Here is a 14907-nt window from a genome sequence, read left to right on the forward strand (position 1 = left end):
AGTGAAGATCGTCTGCTCCAGTCTATTGTGCCTATATCTTTGGGGCTTGTTGTAAAGCATATTCCTAAAGGCACCTAAAAACAGCTCAGGCAAGATGGCTGCTCTCATATTAATGTACAAAACATAAATAGAAAAAATTGCCAATCATATGTGAAGGGGGCCTTACTTTTGGCAAAATTCTACATGTACAGAGTACAGTGGCAGCATAACTCTCCCAAGTTTGAACCAAGAATGGGACATATTGGGTATATTAACATGCAAAGTCCTATGTTCCCCCAGAGATTGCTAAAGTTTACATACACATATAAGCTCGAGCATTCCCTTTTGACCATTTTTCTGCATAGATATTTGCTGCAACTGTATGTGTGTGACTAGAGCTAGACTAACAAAACAGTGGTTCAGCAGGGTCTCAAAATCAAACATCAATTTTTTTTTTTACCCTATAGAGCAAAGTTGTAGTTTTGCAACAGCTGGAGGCACACTGATTGGGAAATGTACATGTTACTTAGTGAATAATGACAACAGGAATACCTGTCTACAGGGTTCGGAATATATAGCTATAATTTCTAGAGTTCACAGCATAAAGTAAAGGAAAAGCTGAGCACAGATATAAAACTGTCAGACAAATGTCACACAACAAATACCTTTCTCATTACCATGTCCCTTCTGCTTTGTCTAATGTTCCAGGTAGATAAGCAGCTGCCAGCCCACTCTGTCACTGCTTATCTTAGCAAAACCACCAGACCTGTCTGATTCCTGTGTCCCCTAAGTAGCAGACCGCCTGTCAGTCCACATAGAGAAGGGATTTTCTAAATCTGTCTTTGGTAAATCTGACCGGGTTTCCTAGAAAATAAAAGATGTATTCTGTATAAATTCTTAGAATAAAAATAATGCAATATACTCACTTTAGTGATTATCCTTCATTTCTGCACTAGTGCTCTCTGCCGGTCACTGCAGTGTTTAGTTTACTCCTGTGTGCAGTGGTAAGGGTCCCAGTTAATAAGGTATTCAAGTAGCTGACATTTTCAATAAGATATAAAACTTACTAATATACTGTTATCACTAGTTGTTCTGGTTTCAACATGTTTTGGCTTGAATTACTCCTGACTGGAAGTTGTGTAGTCCTTTCATTGAAAGTGTAGTGTTGTCTCAGCAGCTCCTCGGCTCCTCTCGTTTCCCAAGATGGCACACCATCCTCTGTTGTCTCAAGAGGTGTGGCTGGATCATGTCTCTAGGCTTTAGGCTGCCCCAAATCATTTCTTCACCTTTGGCCAGTCCCTCCTACCCAAGTCACCACCTCTTTCGAGCCCACACAGCCCTGCCATATACACATACTCATGTATGTTTGTTTTTATTTGTGGTGGGAAAATAAATCTTTATTGGGATATTTAGGGCGCATGAGGTGTGCTTATAACATGCTGCCTTGTGATTGTAAACAATGCCACAGGCAGAGGAGCAGACAGGGGATGCATACAACAGGACTGTGTAAGGGCGCGGTTGCACATGGCAGATTTGTTGCAGAAACTCAAAAATAGTCCATTTACCTGGGAATTTTTCTGCAGAATAGGACAGTTGCAGAACAAATTCAGAGCAGAATTTTTGTAGTGTGCAAGGGCCCTTATTTTTCCCCCCACACTTATTATTTAGAATGTAGAAAAATGTCTCCCTCATGCCCCCTTATTGGGATATTCTAGAAAAACAGGGTATTGCAGAATGGAAAACCCTTACCTCACTAAATGTGTTGTGTTAACATAAGTAAGGTTTTTACAAACATTTTTTAATTAGAAGTGCCTTTTTTTTTCTACCTGAGCCCCAAAATGTCTGTACGCGTCCCTAAAGGATATGTTCACACTACGGAATTTCCACATGCAAAATTGTACTCAGGAATTCCCCTTTATAAACCTTAAAGGGGTATCCCAGGCCAAAACTTTTTTTTATATATCAACTGGCTCCGGAAAGTTAAACAGATTTGTAAATTCCTTCTATTAAAAAAATCTTAATCCTTCCAATAGTTATTAGCTTCTGAAGTTGAGTTACTGTTTTCTGTCTAACTGCTTTCTGATGACTCACGTCCCGGGAGCTGTGCAGTTCCTATGGGGATATTCTCCCATCATGCACAGCCTCCGGGACGTGACATCATCATTGAGCAGTTAGACAGAAAACTTCAGAAGCTAATAACTATTGGAAGGATTAAGATTTTTTAATAGAAGTAATTTACAAATCTGTTTAACTTTCCGGAGCCAGTTGATATATATAAAAAAGTTTTTGCCTGGAATACCCCTTTAACATTGGAGTGAATGGGTCTTCCGCTGAACCTATTCACACTGCAGATTTTTCTGCAGAAGTTGATCTGCTGAAAGAATGAACATGTTCATTCTTTCGGTGGAATTACGCCTGGACTGCACTAAGTCAATGGTGACACCGAAGGTCCGCACGGTCCTACCGCTGAAGGATTTTAGTGACGGCCAATCTGAAAGAATCTTCAAATAGAATTCCTGATCAGAATTCTGTAGTGTGAACATACCCTAAGGCTAGGTTTAGACTACGGAATCTCCAGGCAGAAAATTTCCGCCCGGAGATTCCAAGTTCCGCCTGCGCCGACTGAATTAGTTGGCGCTAGGACCGCGCGGACACTGCAGTCTCCTATAGACTGCTATGTGTTCCGCTAGGATTTCCGCCTGTAGAAAGAGCAACCCCTTTCTTCAGGCGGAAATTTTCTAGCGGATTTTTCATCCGGATTTTCCGCTTCACAAATTCCGAAGTGTGAATTTGTGAACGGAAAACCATTCACTACACTATGCATTATAGTAAGCGGAATTTCTGCCGAAAAATTTCAAAGCGAAAATTCCGGCGGAAATTCCGTAGTCTGAACCTAGCCTTACTGTGCAATACTGGTTGTCACCCAGCTTTTTAAAAGAGATTATTAACACCTTGATAGCATTTCTATGGACTGCTGTGAGTTTAACTTGTTCATGCTTAGGACAGTGTATCCCAATCAGTGTGCCTCCAGCTGTTGCAAAACTACAACTCCCAGCATGCCCGGACAGCCGTTGGCTGTCCGGACATGCTGGGAGTTGTAGTTTTGCAACAGCTGGAGGTCCACAGTTTGGAGACCACTGCTGTAAGGAGTTCCATGCTGGGAGTTGTAGTTTTGCAACAGCTGGAGGTCCACAGTTTGGAGACCACTGGGAGTTCCATGCTGGCAGTATGAATAAAGATGGTCCCCCTTATTACAACCAACTAGGTCAATGGTTGTCCTTGCATGCTGGGAGTTGTAGTTTTGCAACAGCTGGAGGTCCACAGTTTGGAGACCACTGGGAGTTCTATGCTGGCAGTATGAATAAAGATGGTCCCCCTTATTACAACCAACTAGGTCAATGGTTGTCCTTGCATGCTGGGAGTTGTAGTTTTGCAACAGCTGGAGGTCCACAGTTTGGAGACCACTGGGAGTTCCATGCTGGCAGTATGAATAAAGATGGTCGCCCTTATTAACAACCAACTAGGTCAATGGGTGTCCTTGCATGCTGGGAGTTGTTTTGTAACAGCTGGAGGTCCACAGTTTGGAGACCACTGGGAGTTCTATGCTGGCAGTATGAATAAAGATGGTCGCCCTTATTAACAACCAACTAGGTCAATGGGTGTCCTTGCATGCTGGGAGTTGTTTTGTAACAGCTGGAGGTCCACAGTTTGGAGACCACTGGGAGTTCTATGCTGGCAGTATGAATAAAGATGGTCGCCCTTATTAACAACCAACTAGGTCAATGGTTGTCCTTGCATGCTGGGAGTTGTAGTTTTGTAACAGCTGGGGGCACCCTGGTTGCAAAAAAAAAATAAAAAATTATTCAATTATTCCAGGTGCCCTTTTGGGACCCCCAGTATATCTGAAGGCTGGATAGTCCTGCTAGGTGAATGAATTACCTGGTTTCCTTATTGTGAACACTTGTTGCTGAAGTTTCCTCCACAAGTAGCCGGCAGCACATGTGAGACAAGGAGGGCGCCGGGCACAGCGACAAGAGGCGTGCCCAGGGGTGGGGGCAGAGGGGACCCACTGTCCTTCTCCCTATATGAAGCTGACGATGGCCGGGGAGAGGCAGATAGCCGGTCCTGGAAGATCTCAGGGTGACAGCGCCCTGGCACCGCCTGGATGCCGTACAGGGGACTGGCCACTCATAGGGCAGGGTGGTGCCCATGCTGGATGTGACAGGTGCCTCCGGCTGGCGAGCTCTCTGCGGGATTCATCACTGGCATTGCTTTACCTGGATCTCCTTCTTCATGTACAGAAGAGTGTGCTGGAATATAACTATTGTGAGGGGCTACACACCTGCCATAAGGCTGGGCACCGACCCCTGGGCACCTAGGGGAATCATTCCTATCTACAACACGCTTACTTGGCACTGACAGCCACCTTAGCCTGGTACAAGTCCACAATAGACTAGTGAGAAGGAGTCAAACAGTAGGTGCCCGATTGTGGAGAGCTGTGCCATATCTAGGATGCCCGCCATGCAGTGGTAAGAGAGGAGATGCCATCAGCCCGAGGTTTGGTCCTGGTTGCCTTCTTCTGGCTCCTCCTGGTCCCGGTCAGGTGTTGTGGTCCTGGCCGGGGTCCAGTGGGTCGGCACCGGTACATGCGGAAGCTGGTGCCCCTGCGCTATAAACAGTTCGTGCCCAACGTGCCCGAGAAGACCCTGGGGGCCAGCGGGAAGATGGAGGGCAAAATCCGGCGAGATTCGCAGCGGTTCCGGGAGCTGGTTCTGAATTACAACCCGGACATCATCTTCAAGGATGAGGAGAATACCACAGCGGACCGAGTCATGACCGAGGTGTGTACCCAGCAGAGTGCCAGGGTCTGCCTACTTACCTGCTTCATTCCTATAGAACCCCACTGGCACATTGCACCCCACTTCACCTCCACTTCTCTGTGATCTGCGGGGCTCATTACTATAGAACACAAGTGGCACATTGTACCCTGCTTTACCTCCACTTCTCTGTGATCTGCGGGGTCCATTACTATAGAACACAAGTGGCACATTGTACCCTGCTTTACCTCCACTTCTCTGTGATCTGCGGGGTCCATTACTATAGAACACAAGTGGCACATTGTACCCTGCTTTACCTCCACTTCTCTGTGATCTGCGGGGCTCATTACTATAGAACACAAGTGGCACATTGTACCCCGCTTCACCTCCACTTCTCTGTGATCTGCGGGGTACATTACTATAGAACACAAGTGGCACATTGTACCCCACTTCACCTCCACTTCTCTGTGATCTGCGGGGTCCATTACTATAGAACACAAGTGGCACATTATACCCTGCTTCACCTCCACTTCTCTGTGATCTGCGGGGTACATTACTATAGAACACAAGTGGCACATTGTACCCTGCTTCACCTCCACTTCTCTGTGATCTGCGGGGTCCATTACTATAGAACACAAGTGGCACATTGTACCCTGCTTCACCTCCACTTCTCTGTGATCTGCGGGGCTCATTACTATAGAACACAAGTGGCACATTGTACCCTGCTTCACCTCCACTTCTCTGTGATCTGCGGGGTCCATTACTATAGAACACAAGTGGCACATTATACCCTGCTTCACCTCCACTTCTCTGTGATCTGCGGGGTCCATTACTATAGAACACAAGTGGCACATTATACCCTGCTTTTCCTCCACTTCTCTGTGATCTGCGGGGTCCATTACTATAGAACACAAGTGGCACATTGTACCCTGCTTCACCTCCACTTCTCTGTGATCTGCGGGGTTCATTCCTATTGAACCCTACTGGCACATTACATCCTGTTTCACGTTTACTTCTCTGTGATCTTCGGGGTTCATGCCCATAAAACCCCACTGGCACATTACATCCAGCGTCACTTTCACTTCTCTGTGATCTGCGGGGCTCATTACTATAGAACCCCACTGGCACACTACACCATTCTTCACCTCCACTTCTCTGTGATCTGCGGGGCTCATTACTATAGAACCCCACTGGCACACTACACAATTCTTCACCTCCACTTCTCTGTGATCTGCGGGGCTCATTACTACAAAACACTATTGGCATATTGTATCCTACTTCACTTTCACATTTCTGTGATCTGCGGGGTTCATTACTATAGAACACAAGTGGCACATTGTACCCTGCTTCACCTCCACTTCTCTGTGATCTGCGGGGCTCATTACTATAGAACACAAGTGGCACACTACACCCTGCTTCATTCTCCTTCACTTCTCTTTGATCTGCGGGGCTCATTACTATAGAACCCCACTGGCACACTACACCCTGCTTCATTCTCCTTCACTTCTCTGTGATCTTCGGGGTTCATTACTATAGAACCCCACTGGCACACTACACCCTGCTTCATTCTCCTTCACTTCTCTGTGATCTTCGGGGTTCATTACTATAGAACCCCACTGGCACACTACACCCTGCTTCATTCTCCTTCACTTCTCTGTGATCTGCGGGGTTCATTACTATAGAACCCCACTGGCACACTACACCCTGCTTCATTCTCCTTCACTTCTCTGTGATCTCCGGGGCTCATTACTATAGAACCCCACTGGCACACTACACAATTCTTCACCTCCACTTCTCTGTGATCTGCGGGGCTCATTACTACAAAACACTATTGGCATATTGTATCCTACTTCACTTTCACATTTCTGTGATCTGCGGGGTTCATTACTATAGAACACAAGTGGCACATTGTACCCTGCTTCACCTCCACTTCTCTGTGATCTGCGGGGCTCATTACTATAGAACACAAGTGGCACACTACACCCTGCTTCATTCTCCTTCACTTCTCTGTGATCTGCGGGGCTCATTACTATAGAACCCCACTGGCACACTACACCCTGCTTCATTCTCCTTCACTTCTCTGTGATCTTCGGGGTTCATTACTATAGAACCCCACTGGCACACTACACCCTGCTTCATTCTCCTTCACTTCTCTGTGATCTGCGGGGCTCATTACTATAGAACCCCACTGGCACACTACACCCTGCCTCATTCTCCTTCACTTCTTCTTCCTCATCTGCAGGTTCATTCTGTTTATCTGTTCTTACATTTCTTGCTATATTTGTTTATTGTTACTTTTGCGCATTCTATGGGCTCATCATACATGAGCAGCCAGGCTTGTCTTATGATGTATTGTTATACTATTATTAATGATTAATACAGTGTGTGGGTCTGCTCCCTGCATACATAACCAGCTGTTAACCCTTTCAGCGCAGAGATTACCTGGGTATAGGTGATTATTATTGGCAGCAGGTGTGTAGCAGTGAAGATATCTCCAATGTTTCTCATTATACACTACTTATTTTTACCCATTGGTGATTGGAAGCTGAGCAGAGTTTAACTTAATGTCTTGTTCAGATATAGATGGTCTAAAGCACTGTTTCCCAACCAGGGTGCCTCCAGCTGTTTAAAAAAAATACAACTTCCTGCACACAGCCTTTGCCTGTCTATTCATGATAGAAGGTGTAGTTTTGCAACAGCTGAAGGTTGGGAAACACTGGTCTAAAGACACTGAGAACCAAGACACAGGGTTTTATATGATAAAGGAAAAACTAAAACTCAAATGACCACGGTTCTAAATTGGAACAGTCTATGGATATCCGGGCATGCTGGGAGTTGTAGTTTTGCAACAGCTAGAGGCACACTAGTTAGAAAACACTGTCCTAACTACTAACCAGACTGGGAGTCATAATTTTGCAACAGCTGGGGGCACCCTAGTTGAAAAACACTGCATTAGGCTATATTCCCATTCACTTTTTTGAGCCTAAAAAAAGGATATTTTTTTTCAGTAAAACTTTTTCTTTCAGATATTTTTCATCTATACCACATGCTATAATACAATTAGCAAACAGTTTTTTGGGAAAAAATTACCCCAAAATGTGCCTAACCAGTTCGTAAAAATGAACATGTTTTGAGCTGTATAGGTTGAAACAAGGACCTTGCAGTTAATGTGACGGCTGCAAAATTGTTCTGAATGGGAATTACCAGCCATTATTTTTAATAAGTTATAACAGAGTTCAGTAAAAAAAAAAAAAAAAAAAAAAAGCTATTTTGGAGCCATAAATGGCCATTGCCCTCAAGTCATGTTGCAAATGACTTAGCATATAGGACCATACATGAAAGGACTAGTCAGCGTTTGTATATGTTGACATTTCTTTAGAGAGTCTTCCAGACATGGATGGATTTCATACATCACTAGGGGCTGTTCACATTACAGTGTTGCTATCTGTCATATGTTTGAATGTCTGATAAACATATCATTTGACATACCTTTATCCTATTGTTTTTCAACCAGGGTGCCTCCAGCTGTTGCAATACTACAAGCAGCATGTTTAATTTTTTATTTTTTTTATTTTTTGAGGGACAGAATAGCATATTATCCCTAGTGGTAAAAGTTGAATGTGCACAGTTATATAAAAAAAATCCTTTTGATATGTCGTAGAGACTGCTGGGGGAACTGTGCACGAAGCGCGTTATCTCTCGACTCTAAATCACATGAAGGAGACAGTCTTATAATGTAAGTCTAAGGAACTGTCTCGGTCCCATAGACATGGCGTGGGGAGGGAAACGCTCAGTTGACCGCTTCTCCCCCTGATCTTCTAGCAAGCGGTCGGGGTCCAAAAACATAGAGCCGGACTAAATTTAAGTAACTTTGTAAATACAATCCTTTCTTGATCTTGTACCGATTCTGAGTTATAGTCTGTATTATCCTTCAAAGCTTCATTCATAGTTCTACTGGTTGTCGATAAGCTCAAGTCCTGTTGTTCTCCTGTATGTTATACTCTGTGCTAGAATCAGGATAAGCCATCAATATCTGATTGGTGGGTTCTGATACCCAGTACCCTACCGGTCATCTCTTCACCAGATCCATAGTGAATGGACTCGGAAGCAGACAGATCTGTACATTGTGTAGGGGCCATTATGTAGTGCATGGTAGTAACCCGCCATGGCCACAACACAATTATATTTTTATTTTATTGTTTTTATATTATCATTTTTATAGCACCCTTGGTTCCAGGACACTGTACATATGATTAGGGTTGAAATACATAACAAAAACGCAGTTACAGTGAATGTGATACAGAGTGAATGGCAGACTGTTATAGAGGGGGAGAGGTCTCTGTCTATCTACAAGGGGAGAATAGGGAAACAGTAGGTAGGGTAACAGCTGGGGGCAGGTTGTGGCTGGCCTTGCATGTCATAGCGAACAGCTTAAATGGGCACTCGCATTAAAACACATTTTTGCTATTGCACTCCTTATGGTAAATAAAAAATATTTCTAATATACTTTGTTTTAAACAAAATGAAGCTTTCTATGTTTTCTTTGTGCTTAAAAAAGCTCCATAGCACATTTTCCCCCATCTTATACACAGACTTTGGACCGAAGTCCAAACACAGGAAGTGCAGCCTGGAGTACTCCTTTAAACTGAATTAGTTGGCAGGAGGTAGCCAGATAAGGGATTGGCAGAGGCAGAAGAGGGGAGAGGTGGATTAGTCGAGCAGCAGAGTTGAGGATGGATAGAAGGGGAGAAAGAGTGTTTGATGGAAGGCCACAGAGGAGGATGTAGCAGTTGTCCAAGTGGGAGATGATGAGGGCATGTACCAGTTTAGTTGAGTCAAAGTTGAGAAATGAGCATATATGAGGTGAAGGCAGCAGAAGGTGGTGTGAGGGTCTAAATGTGCGAGTTGAAAGATAGTGCAGAAAATTAGGTGACCACAAGGCAGTGAACCTGTGGGACTGGGAAGAGAGGAGCCATTGTCTGTCATTGATAGATCGGGTGGTGGGGGCAAAGATAATGTACAGAGCTGTCTGCTTCCATTTCTCTTTACTGTATATATGGACATTGCGGCTCTATGGAATAGCTGATCAGCAGGGGGTGCTGAATTCTCACCAATCCAATATCCTATACTATACCAATGGCCTATGCTAAAGAGATCAATCAAAACGTAATTTTAATATCTCCTGCATCATTACTGTACAGTCCCCTTTGCAAAGTCCACACACCCTTAAATAACAAGTAATGCTGGGAGATTTGTGATCTGTGGGCTACAGAATTCTGAATGCAGCTGTAGACTGTAATAAAAGCCAGGTAACCAGGTAACATACATGTAATCCAATATATTTACAGTTACTTATCTTTTTTATGTAGATGTTATCTGTGTGTAAAGTGCAAAATGTGTTCAAAGGTGAACGCGTGTAGTTCAGTTCAGGGTATTTTGGGCCTTTAGGAATGGACACAGATTTTTAATATGTGTTATTTTAATGGCTATAACTTTTTTTATTTGATGACTTATCAATATGATTCTTGTAGAATTTTATCACAGCTAATTCTGATTTCCTTTTTTAACTTAAATAACTTAATTTAAATAACTTTCATCATCTTTAAAATTTATGCGGCTTATAGTTTAACCCGTCTAGGACCCAGGGCGTACCGTGACAACGTCTGGGGGAGTCCTTAGACCCCCTCCCATGTCAGCGATTCCGGGTCATACGGGTTTCCGGTGACCCGGAAAATACCGGGGATAGGGTCTGACCAAGATCGGGGCAGCGATCCTCTACCTGGTGCAGCGATCCTGCTGACTTCAGAAGCCGGTGAGTTGTTGCCTAGCAACATCTGGAGGGCTAAGGGTTTGAGACCACTGTACAGTGGTCTCTAAACTGTAGCCCTCCAGATGTTGCAAAACTACAACTCCCAGCATGCCCACACAGCAGTTTGCTGTCTGGGCATGCTGGGATTTTTAGTTTTGCAACCCTCTGGAGGGCCACAGTTTGAAGATCACTGTGAGGGGGTTTCTAAACCGTGGCCCTCTAAATCTTGCAAAACTACAACTCCCAGCATGCACGAACAGCAAACGGCTGCCTGGGCATGCTGGGAGTTGTAGTTGCGTACCTCCAGCTGTTGCATAACTCCCAGAATGCCCCTCGGCGATCAGTACATGCTGGGAGTTGTAGGTTTGCAACAGGTGGAGGCACACTGGTTGGAAAATACTGAGTTAGGTAACAAAACCTAACTCAAGGTTTTCCAACCAGTGTGCCTGCAGCTGTTGCAAAAGTACAACCCCCAGCATGCACGGTCTGTCATTGCATGCTGGGAGTTGTAGTTTTGCAACAGCTGGAGGTTTGCCACCCTGTACATTCACATGGGCAGGGGTTTACAGTGAGTTTCCTGCCTCAAGTTTGAGCTGTGGCAAATTTCCCGCTGCAGCTGAAACTCCAAGCGGTACCCCTAAAAACATTACACAACACTAACACAAAATAAAGAGTAAAACACTGCATATACACCCTTACACTGTCCCGCCCCCCCCCCCCCCCCCAATAAAAATGAAAAACATCTGGTACGGCAGTGTTTTCCATAACGGAGCCTCCAGCTGTTGCAAAACAACTTCCAGCATTGCCGGACAGCCACTGACTGTCCAGGCATGCTGGGAGTTTAGCAACAGCTGGAGGCACCCTGTTTGGGAATCACTGGCGTAGAATATTTTTGGTAGAGGCAATTGTAACACTTGTATCCAAGTCCACCCCTATGCAAATCACTAATTCCCTAATTTAGGCCTCAAATGCACATTGCGCTCTCTCACTTCCGAGCCCTGTTGTATTTCAAGGAAACAGTTTAGGGCCACATATGGGGTATTTCCATACTCAGGAGCAATAACATTACAAATTTTGGGGGCTTTTTCTCCTTTTACTCCTTATGAAATGGAAAAGTTGGGGTCTACACCAGCCTGCTAATGTAAAAATGTTTTAATTTAAATTAAAAAATGTGAAATTAAAAAGAGGTAAACGGAAAAAAATTTGTAACGCAATTTCTCCTGAATACAGAAATACCACATATGTGGACATACAATGCTCTGCGGACGCACAACAAGGCTCAGGAGTTAGAGCGCACTATGTACATTTCAGGCCTAAATTGGTGATTTGCACAGGGGTGGCTGATTTTACAGCGGTTCTGACATAAAGCAAAAAAATAAATACCCACGTGTGACCCCATTTTGGAAACTACACCCCTTACGGAACGTAACAAGGGGTATAGTGAGCCTTAACACCCCACAGGTGTTTGACAAATTTCCGTTAAAATTGGATGGGAAAATGGAAAAAGAAATTTTTTTTCACTAAAATGTTGATGTTACCCTAAATTTTTCATTTTCACAAGGGAAAATAGGAAAAAAAGCCCCCCAAAATTTGTAACCCCATTTCTTCTGAGTATATAAGTACCCCATATGTGGATGTAAAGTACTCTGCGAGCGAACTACAATGCTCAGAAGAGAAGGAGCGCCATTGGGCTTTTGGAGAGAAATTTTGTCTGGAATTGAAGGCCACATGTGTTTACAAAGCCCCCATAGTGCCAGATCAATCTGTCAAACACCTGTGGGGCGTAAATGCTCACTGCACCCCTTATTACATTCCATGAGGGGTGTAGTTTCCAAAATGGGTTCACATGTGGGGGGCAGAGCATTTTACGTCCACACATGGGGTATTTCCATATTCCAAAGAAATGGGGTTACAAATTTTGGGGTGTATTTTCTCCCATTACCCTTTGAAAAAATGGTAAATTTGGGGGAAAAACTGCACTTAAGTGAAAAAAAAAAATAATTTACACATCCACCTGTGGGGTGTTACGGCTCACTGGACCCCTTGTTACGTGCCTTAAGGGGTGTAGTTTCCAAAATAGTATGCCATGTGGGTTTTATTTTTTGCTTTTCTGGCACCTTAGGGGCTTCCTAAATGTGACATGCCAAAAACCATTTCAGCAACACTCACTCTCCAAAATCCCATTGTCGCTCCTTCCCTTCTGAGCCCTCTAGTGCACCCACAGAACACTTGCATGCACAAGAGGTATTTCCTTACTCGAGAGAAATTATGTTACACATTTTAGGGTGATTTCTCTCCTTTTACCCCTTGTAAAAATACAAAATTGGGTCTACAAGAACATGCAAGTGTAAAAAATGTTGATTTTGAATTTTCTCCTTCAATTAGCTGCTATTCCTGTGAAACACCTAAAGGGTTAACAAACTTTCTGAATGTCATTTTGAATACTTTGAGGGGTGCAGTTTCTATAATGAGGTAATTTATGGGGTATTTCTAATATGAAGGCCCTTCAAATCCACTTCAAAACTGAACTGGTTCCTGAAAAATTCTGATTTTAAATTTTTTTAAAAAAATTTGAAAAAATTGCTGCTGAACTTTGAAGCCCTCTGATGTCTTCCAAAAGTAAAAACATGTCAACTTTATGATGCCAAAATAAAGTACACATACTGTTTATGTGAATCAATATATGATTTATTTGGAATGTCTATTTTCCTTACAAGCTGAGAGCTTCAAAGTTAGAAAAATGCTAAATTTTCTAATTTTTCATGACATTTTGGAATTTTCCACCAAGAAAGCATGCACGTATCGACAAAAAATGTACCACTAGCATAAAGTAGAATATGTCACAAAAAAGTATTCTCAGAATCAGAATGATTAGGAAAACAATTCCAGAGTTATTAATGCTTAAAGTGATGGCAGTCAGATTTGCAAAAAATGCTCTGGTCCTTAAGGTCATAATGGGCTGTGTCTGTGTTTTATGTGTCTAGGACCTATATATCCCTAACAAATAGCATTTATATGTGCCTCACTTGTTTGTGTTCTTGCCCTCTAGAGGGAGCATGTCTGTCTCTCTCCTGTCTACTGTGGATGACTCATCTGGGAGCAGCCCTGGCATTCTGCAAATCATTGCACTTTGCAACCCTTTCTTCTCTGGGCAGTCTGCAAATCACTGCATAGTAGTTTTTATTAGGGATGTCCCGATACCGATACTAGTATCGGCATTTGCATGGTATCGGGGACTCGTTTAATGTCCCCGATACTACATCGGCTGTCCGGGCATGCTGGGAGTTGTAGTTTTGAAACTGGAGGTCCGCAGGTTGAAGACCACTCGGCCTTCGTCATGATCCAGACTCCCCCTTTTTTCTACTCACCTCCCCTCGGTGGGAAGGAAGGGTGAGCTGGTCCGGGCCATCTATGCTGCAGGGACCGTCCGGTGGGAGGGTTAGTCGTTTCGGGCTGTCCATCTTCACCGAAAGGCCCTCTTCTCCGCTCCGGGCTGGCCCCGGACTAGTGACGTTGCCTTGACGACGACGCACAGGGACGTTCATGCGCAGGGACCAACGTCCCTGTGCGTCGTCGTCAGGGCAACGTCACTAGTCCGGGGCCGGGCCCGGAGCGGAGAAGAGGGCCTCCCGGTGAAGATGGACAACCCAGAACGACTAACCATCCCCACCGGACGGTCCCTGCAGCATAGATGGCCTGGATCAGCTCACCCTTCCTTCCCACCGAGGGGAGGTGAGTAGAAAACTAAAGGGGGTCTGGATGATGACGAAGGCTGCAGTGGTCTTCAACCTGCGGACCTCCAGATGTTTCATAACTACAACTCCCAGCATGCCCGGACAGCCGATAGCTGTCCGGACATGCTGGGAGTTGTAGTTTTGCAACATCTGGAGGTTTGCAGGTTGAAGACCACTGAGAAGGGATTGACAGGCGGTGATGATGAAGGGGGATGATGAATGGGGGGGATGATGACAGCGTGATGATGACAGGGTGTTAATGACGGGGGTCTGGATGATGACAGGAGGAATGATGACATGGGGGGATGATGTATTTCCCACCCTAGGCTTATAGTCGAGTCAATAACTTTTCCCTGGTTTTTGGGGTGAAATTAGGGGCCTCGGCTTATATTCGGGTCGGCTTATACTCGAGTATATACAGTATTTTCATTTTCGATTTTTTTTAGTAAAATTGACTTTTTTATCATTAGTGCTACAAAATATAAAAAGTTTTTTTATAATGACGGTGCCTCTTTAAGGGGTTAAAAAATGCTTAAAAAAAATAATAAAATAAAAACAATTCTAGTAA

The 14907-nt window shown here is 44.1% G+C and overlaps 1 protein-coding gene across 1 annotated transcript in view; it reads left to right on the forward strand.

Annotated features, from left to right (window-relative positions):
- Positions 1-3977: 3977 nt before the first annotated feature.
- DHH (desert hedgehog signaling molecule) overlaps positions 3978-14907 on the forward strand; it is an 84242-nt gene continuing 73312 nt past the window's right edge. Inside the window, exon 1 of the mRNA XM_056562214.1 lies at positions 3978-4820. Within this exon, the coding sequence (XP_056418189.1) occupies positions 4521-4820 (300 nt within the window). The 5' untranslated portion in view covers positions 3978-4520. The remainder of the gene's footprint in view (positions 4821-14907) is intronic.

The sequence above is a fragment of the Hyla sarda genome, chromosome 2 (assembly GCF_029499605.1).
Source record: "Hyla sarda isolate aHylSar1 chromosome 2, aHylSar1.hap1, whole genome shotgun sequence".
In the NCBI taxonomy this organism is placed as follows: Eukaryota; Metazoa; Chordata; class Amphibia; order Anura; family Hylidae; genus Hyla; species Hyla sarda.